This window comes from Urocitellus parryii, chromosome 12 (genome assembly GCF_045843805.1).
Source record: "Urocitellus parryii isolate mUroPar1 chromosome 12, mUroPar1.hap1, whole genome shotgun sequence".
Classification (NCBI taxonomy): Eukaryota; Metazoa; Chordata; class Mammalia; order Rodentia; family Sciuridae; genus Urocitellus; species Urocitellus parryii.
Genome location: NC_135542.1, coordinates 92641358 through 92649602, shown reverse-complemented (window position 1 = coordinate 92649602; position 8245 = coordinate 92641358). Strand labels below are relative to the sequence as shown.

The window sequence follows — 8245 nt, the reverse complement described above, 5'->3', positions numbered from 1 at the left end:
TTTGTATCTTTGTATCTACATATTTATAAAATTTATATCTACACATGTGGAAAACTATGTGATGCCCAAGCAGTACCAGGAAGCATCTTTATTACTTATCTCTCAAACAATACTATTACATTTCTTTATTCAAGTATATTAAGTCTTAAAAATATATAAGTGAACACTTTTGTATCTATGTACCTCTCTGTATATATACGTATAAAACTATTTGATATTCAAATGGCAATATAAAGCCTCTTTATTACTTACCCTCTAATCAATACTATAGCATTTCTTTATTAAACTATACTACCTTTTCAACTATGAATAAATTCTCATGTATCTATCTATGTGTATATGAGAACACTATTTGGTACCCTTGTAGTACCGAAAGGCCTCTTTATTTTCTAACAATTCTCAGTGGTACCAGAAGGCCTCTTTATTATGTATTAGTGAATAATATTACATTTCTTTGTATAAGTTTATTAAACGTTGAAAGCATCTGAGAATAAATAAATGTGTATCACTCTATCTAGATACATGTGGAAAACTATTTGGTTCCTAAGTGGCACCACTGATCTTAGCAGCTCTTACATTGTGTAGCCATAGTAGCGAGAAATCTCCATCTCTCTTTCCCTCTCAATGAAACACTGCACTCTCCCCAAAGCAGTGTACTTGGCAGCATTCTCACGCTCTTGTTGAGCCTTCTTCTTCATGGCTTCCCGCTCTGGCCTCTGCTGTTTGGTGATGGGAGTTGATACTACTTGCCCAGCAACATTGGGTTTCCTCCATGGAATTGGTTGTAAGGCAAAGTCTTGGAGGAGATATTGGTTTTGAGGCTTGGGCGGTTGTGACTGGGGCTTGGTCCCAACCCTGGGAATGGGTTGCCAATGAAGAGAAGTACAAGATGATGTTTTGTAGGGTGCAGGCCCAGAAGCAGCAGACCAAGGGACACTAGGCTGGGTAGAAGCGCTCACACGTGACTGAATGGCATGAGTCAAAACGGGGTGAGCTGGCTTGGCAGGACGAATCCAAGATGGGTTGGCAGTAGCTGGTTGGGATGTGTTGACTGCCATGGGTTGAGCTGAGCTAGCAGGGCCAGGCTGGGCAGGGTAAGCCCCAGTGGGTCTCCGTGAGGTCAGAGACTGTGGCCTCCTATTGATTACTGGTCGAGGTGGAGGTTTCTCCTGGGTCAGAAAAGGCAAAGGTACCAATTTGACCTTCCCAGGTGGTGGAGGCTCACCAATGGATGGAGCGGGACCCTCTCCTTCAGCACTGATATCTGGATTCTGGGCTTTGACTTGTGATTTCTCAGGACCCTTAACCACCAGCCTTGGTTTCATAGCTGGGCATGTACGGGGGTCTTGGGTACTGCCTGAGTTTCCCGGGGCCCTGGAGGAAGAGAGCCCAGTTTTCTTGTCATTCTTCTTCCCCAGTGCGTGGAAAACCTGCACCGACTCCACCATGTGCATGCCGAGACAGCTCCGAGGCTTTTTAAAGGACTCCTGGCAAAGCTCAGGTTGGTTCCTCTTCCGCTTTAGTTTGGGCACAGTTGTCTTCTCTTCCGCCTGGACTCTGTTGCCTGGCTGCTTCCTCTCCTCGGCTTTCTTGGAATTTTTTTCCCTGGTTCTCTTGGTCTTTTCCTGCCCATGGCCCTTAGCCTTGCTGTTCCTGCTGGATGCAGCTTCCTGAGCTTTGCTGTTAGAGTGCTTGGCTGTGTGCACATTGGCCCTACTGCTGTCTGTATCCCTGTGAGCAACTTCTCCTCCTAATGCACCCTCTAGGTCCCTTAGCTGCATTTTGGCCTGAGGAGTTCCATGAGGAGACTCTGAGGCTTTATGTTTTTTGTTCCTCACTGGATCACTAGGACCCTTTAAGGCACTTGTGATTTCCTGCCCCTGATTCACCATGATGGATCTGGTGTCATTGGAATTTGTTATTGTGGGACTCTCAGCTTGGTCAAGGTCTTTCAAGGAATCGAAAAGCTCAGGAAGTTGAATATCCCCCAGCAGTGCAGTGAGGTCTCCAAAACAACTGCTAAATTCAGTCCCATTTTCAAGTGTGCCTTGGTCCTCAAGACTCAAGCTACTCCTTTCTAGAAGGGTATTTTCAGAATGTGGCTTCTCCTCTTGGTCCAGAGGACCAACGGAGGCCAGAAGCCGGTGGATTTCTGGGATGTCTAAAGGGAGTAGTGGAGGATCCTGGTTCTCCATGGCAATTTGGTAGGCATCCAGCGGCTCTGTGAGCATGGTGTTAATCTCACACAAATTCTTAATCTCTGTTTGTTTCTGGCTTTGATTTGGGGGCAATGCCAAGAAATCAGTGGAACTCTGGACTGGAGTGATTGTGGAAATGTCCCCAAGTTCAGTTTGTGAGTTTTTCTCACTTATTTGGCTTTTTCTGTTATTGCAGATGTATGAGAATTCTGGAGGCTGTGGAAGACAAAATGTCTGACTTGGAGGTTGCAATCCCAAGGAAGCCTCCATCCCTAGGGAAGTTTCCATCCCTGCAAAGGAATCAAGGACGATGGTAAGTAGGATGCTCCCCCTTCCCAGCTACACACTATTCAGGGAAACCACCAACTGTGGAGAAAGCATTTCTATTAGCTCTTTTAAAGGACCACTGACAGATATCTGTTAAGAGTTGCATATTAGTTACAGGTGATCCCTTGAAGTCTTACTTTTGGGCTGGTTCATCACCATGGCAGCATGGGTTTCTGGTAGAGCACTTGTCTCCTCTGTGGGAAACCCAGAAAAACTCTTTCATGAAGTCTCTCGTTCTCATATAGGGGCCTCTCAATTCTCTCCACTCTCCCCAGAATGTAAGAACACTTAACACCATGAACTAGGAGAGGGTGGAGCTGTTGCTCATGAGATCAATGTGAATGGTCGTGGGTTTTGGACTCCTGCTTTGGGCAGCATCTCTACATACAGAGGTTAAATCCTGCAGTCAATTAAGGGACAATTAAACTGTCACACCCTGATATGTGTTGATGTATTTTTCTAAACCAAAGTACAATTAGGGAAATATATTTATAGTGTGGTTGTGCAGCTGGACTGAGTGCAAAAATAGTGAACAGCCGCTTCCTTCCGTGTGCTCCTAGAGGTCTCTTAAATGCATGGGTGGCCATTATGCTGTGCTGCATGCTTCTCTTACAGAGTCTGAAAATGGGGACTGCTGAACAAGATTGTGGTTAAAATCTCAGCACTTGAATTCTAGGGATGTGTGGACGCACAATTACCAGCTGAAAACTGGACCCTCCATTCGAATGGTAATCTTATTCCTTCCCCTTTTTGCTGTTTGTACTCACCTTGAAAATTTGTTCCTTCTATACTCTGAGTGGACACAGAGTAGTAGGTCACAGGTGTAGGGACTGATGGTAGGGCATTTGTGGGCTGAACTTCCTTTAGCACTGTCACCATTTCTGGTTGAGGGGCAGCGGCACTACTTCCTGCATATGGCACAGAGCCATAGGATTGCAGGCAGGGCCAATGTTCTCCAGAGAGCAGAGTCCCCAGAGAGCTTTGATCATAGTAGTAGACCTGGCTTCCTTCTTGGTGGGGTAGTGAGAGGCAATGTCCTTGATTTGGAATCTGAGGTAGTGTCACCTGGACAAGCCTACCCGATAGTAGTGGATACCCAGGGATCATGACATTGGCTTCGGAAGTTTTGTCATCCTGGAATGCCATAGATAGGGAAGAATCTGCTGTAATCTGCCTTAACCTGACAGTCAGATTAAAGTCCCTGAGTGAAGATGAGCTCTTTTCAGCACTTCCTGGGATATACCACTCAGAGATACTTGGACAGGGGGCAGGTGCCATGGGAGTCTGGTTCCGGCCAGTAACCCCAGACACCATGGCTGTGCTAGCATGTTGATAAAGGGAGGCACTGCCCATGAGTGGCTGGAAGGAGGTGCCACAGGTTGAGGGCAGTAACCATGCTGAAGTGGCAGCTGGAGCAGAGGCTCTGGAGAAGTTGCAGACACTTCCTGTCAGGGAAGCTGCATTGGTCACCACAGGAAGAGAGAGCTGCAGAGAATCAGCATTTCCATGTAAAGAAGAATTTTGGAAATTTTCTGTAGGAAGAAGAGGGTGGTGAAAATATTGATGAGACAGGCAGATTCTTACAATAGTCAAGAAACAATGACATCTTACTGTTGTAGTAATCAGGAGGGCCCTGATTTCAATAATCATTGAGAGACCCCAAATCACTCCATTTAGGATGGCTGCAAGTACTCTTCTGATTACCTGCCTTTTCTCTCAAATTGGGCACAGAAGTCCCAAGTGGTCTGCTTCACACATTGTTCCCTATAAGCATCCTTCTACCTGTCCTACCTTTCCTTTGAGCCTGCACTAGTATTGACTCCTGAATTGGCCCTAGAACTGAAGTATTTTCGAACTCAGAGAAAACCCCAACATTACCAGTTAGCAAATGAGTACACCAAGGGTCAGGGAAGTGAGACTGACTTTTTCAGAATCCGCAACAGATTATGGAAACTTTCTCCCTGGCCAGGACTCTTGTTCCAAAGACCAGAAATCTGGAGATACAGAAATTTGTTTTTCCCTGTTCATAGAAAATCGTACTGATATCACCACAGTGATCTTTAGTATCTCCTTTTGTTTGTCCAGGTCACATGATATTTCCTAGAGTTCAGTTTGACCATCCAAATGATAATTTAAGCGTCATTCTTTGCCCTCTTTCAGCCTAACTGCTGATCCTACATGAAAATGACTACCTGAAATTCAGTTTCTCAAGAAATGCTTCTTGAAAGAAATTGAAACATGCGAGGCCCTGGGTTCAATCCTGAGCACCATGTAAAAATAAATAAAATAAAAGTATTGTCTTGAGCTACAACTGATAAATAGGTATTACAAAAAGTTTCATTTGGAGGGAGTTACAGTATGTTCTGTAAAGATAGAAGCAAAAGTCAAACACAGCTCAGAACTAAAAGGAATGACTACGTAGTAATGAACATATGGATATGAGCAAAAGTGAGTGTATATGAAATTTGCTAAGAAATGAGTTCTGTTATCATGCATACAATATTATGAAAGTGAATGTTTCTCTTTGATTTTAGTGAATACTCTTAATCAAAACAAAGCTCATAATTGAAGGTGAGTTTGAATGCATTCTCAAGCTGTACATATAGACAGAGAAACTATACTAAAAATGTGTGTAATTTTAAGTAAAGTGAACACAAATTTGAAGTAAAGTGAACACAAATTTAAGTAGGGTGAACAGATGGGTAGCCATGTGGAGAAGCGAAAACTAAAGCCAAAACCCATGATGAATCTGGGCATGCTGTGGTGGGCCTCTGGTCCCAGCACCCGGGAGCCTGAGGCAGTGGGATTGCAGGAAACCAGGAATTCAAAGCCACTCTGGGCAATTCAGCAAGATCCTATCTGAGAAAAGAAATAAAATATCCTGGAGATATAGCTTGTGTAGCATGCTTGCCTAGCATTCATGAGACCCTGTGTTCAATCCTCAGAACTGGAAAGAAGAGAAGAAAATAAGAAAGAAAGAATGAATGAGAGGAAGGAAGGAAGGCATAAGGAGCAAGGCAGGGAGGGAAGGAGAGAGAAATGGAGGGAGTGAGGGAAAGAAGAAGGGAATGAGGACAGAAGGAAGGACGAAAGAAATTTTGTACATACTAGAGAAAAAAACAATAAGTGTAAAGTCATTACTGTTCTTGTTTCTCTTCCTCTAAGGATTACCAACACCAAATAAAAGACATTAATTCCACTAGGTAGATATTTCAATTAATATAAACACATTTTCTGATAATCCTTTTGATTATTCAAAAAACAGAAAAAATGCTTTAACAAAATCATAGAAGCCTGGTTTATTATCACATTTAGAGAAAAGTCTTGTCCCTAAAGTCTGAGAAAACCATCACAGTATAATAAAATAACAAATTTAAAACAATTTTTGTCTTTTATTCTGACATTTTCTTCTCCCATTTATATTAATACAAAAATGTTTGAGCTACCTTACACCCCAGCCCCAAACAATTATTTGAAATGTAGACAAAACAAAACGTCTTCACATAGTTATTTAAATAAACTTGGAATTAGAGATGTGAGCTTGAATTTTTATTCTTATACAGTTCTTTCTTTCGGTTCTTAGATTTAGAAATCATCAATGACCATTTGTATATTGTCTGTTTTAGAAAAAAAAAACTGTTGTAAAGATGGAAAACAGCTTCACCTTGACAGCTTATATCACACAAAGGAATGTGTCCTTCTGATGCAGGTTTGGACAAAACATGTTTTAGAAATCACTGTAGTTTAAAAATCAGAACAAAATAGGACACGGAAATTGCCATTTCCCCAGCTCTGTCTAGAACCACTTTCCTTGGCATGTTTGGAGGAAGAATCATTTCTAAAACATACTTCTAAAATGTTCATGTTCAAACTGTCAACATCATCTGTGTTGAAAGCGATCATAGAAGAACTCTAACAGCCAAGTGTGACTTTTCTGATAACCTGCTTACCCCAGTGATACCCTCATTCAAGTCTTAGTTTCCTTGCTGGTCTGTTAATCTAAACATTCTCTAAACCAGCCTCTGGGAACATTCACTCTATGCTGTCTGTTGGTTTAAATAAAATCTTTGCTTTTCTTCCACATCCATCCCAACCAACCTCTTTTTTTCTCAACAACATCATTCTCTTCATCTCTATTTTTCTAACATTTTCTTCTCCTTTATTTTTATATTTTCTTCCTCCGCCGAGTTCCTATTGCCGTGTGCTTAAACAGTCACAAACTTGCTTTCCCAAGAACATCTGCCTCCTTACAGCCCTGTCCTCCTGCTCCTCTCTCCCTATTTCTCTTTTCACCTAGTTGAAACAGAAAACTCCCAAATATGTGAATGTCCCTTTTATGAACGGCACTAAATTTGAAATACTGAAGTAGAAATCTTTTTGAAGGGAACCTGTTACAGAGGAAACCTCTTGGTTTCCACCCTGCCTAGGTTTTGTCTCTTTCAGTTGAAACAACACAACCATGAAATCGGATTTCATTCTCTATAAACACGCCCCTCAAGATGCAAGAAAAGTAAGGGACCAGAACATGGGCAATCTGTTATCCTCATGTAGCAAATCAGGAAACAGATTTTGTGAGAGAGTAAGATAGTCCAGTTCTATACCTAGTACATGTCAAATTCCAAATGAAATTAGGTGTCCAGATTTCTAGTTCCATCCTTTCCCCTATTATTCTTAGCTCTTTTGACTCCATTAGTAAATTGAGGCAGGTAAAAAGTCTAATAAAAAGCTTTAAAAAGTTTCTTTACTCACCTGACATGGTCAGAGAAGAGGTCACATCAATTGTAGATACAAAGGATGAGGAGATCACCCTAGAGGATGCGTGGGTGGCTGAGGCTAGAGAATGCATGTTTCCCAGTATGGAGTTCACTGGTCACTGTTTACTGGCCACACTAATGACTGGTTACTGGTCACTGGTCACTGGTCACTTGCGATGATTCAAATTTGTTTACAACTACATGGCAAGCCTAAGATTCTAGCAGGTGGCAGTAGGTTTGGTGGGAGAATGATGTCACAAACCTGGCCGTTTAAAGGTATGAAGTAGCCAATAGAGTGGTCAGACTCCGAAGGAGAAGGTGGGATTGGGTGGGGAAAATGACAAGAGAGTTGATTGGGTGGAGAAAGTGACAGGAAAGTTATAATAGAAACTAAATGGCTCAGTTCTGGTAGGTGAGCCCTGCAGGAGGGACATAATGGGCTCACCCCATGGCTCCCCTCCCCCAGGCTCTTGTGTTAGGGATATCATCTCTGTGTTCCTCTTAAATGTTCATTAAAATATTATGAATATGTTATAAATTATGTTTCACACTATAAGAGGTAATAGTAATACATTACTTTATTAACATATGCAGTTAATATCCCTGGAGATGGAAGAAAGAGACATCTAGGTTGAGCAAGTATAGTGGTTCTGGAACCACAGAAGTTGATTTGATTATTGAAGTTACTGCAGTATTCAAGGATTCAGAAAGGGGTTAAAAAGTTGTTTTTTTTTTTTCCCTATTTGTAGATGGACCCAATACTTTTATTTTATTCATGGGTCAAGTCCAGTGCCTCACGAGTGCTTGGCTAACATTCTACCACTGAGCCACAATCCCAGCCCTAGGGGGAAGTTCCTTGAGTGCATTCTCTGGGGAATGATGTGGCCCAAGATTCTCTTTAGTTTCTCCTAGATCCCTGTTTTCTTTGGCCTGGGCTGGGCCAGGTTAGACTGGTAACTCTCTTCT

The 8245-nt window shown here is 42.2% G+C and overlaps 1 protein-coding gene across 1 annotated transcript; it reads right to left on the bottom strand.

The window, feature by feature from the left end:
- Positions 1 to 572: 572 nt before the first annotated feature.
- LOC144249755 (uncharacterized protein C2orf78-like) lies at positions 573 to 7371 on the bottom strand. Its single transcript, XM_077791925.1, has 3 exons — positions 7275 to 7371; positions 3293 to 4057; positions 573 to 2488 (listed from the first exon to the last, which is right to left on the bottom strand). The coding sequence occupies exons 1-3, from the start codon at positions 7369 to 7371 to the stop codon at positions 573 to 575; spliced, it is 2778 nt and encodes a 925-aa protein (XP_077648051.1).
- Positions 7372 to 8245: the final 874 nt, after the last annotated feature.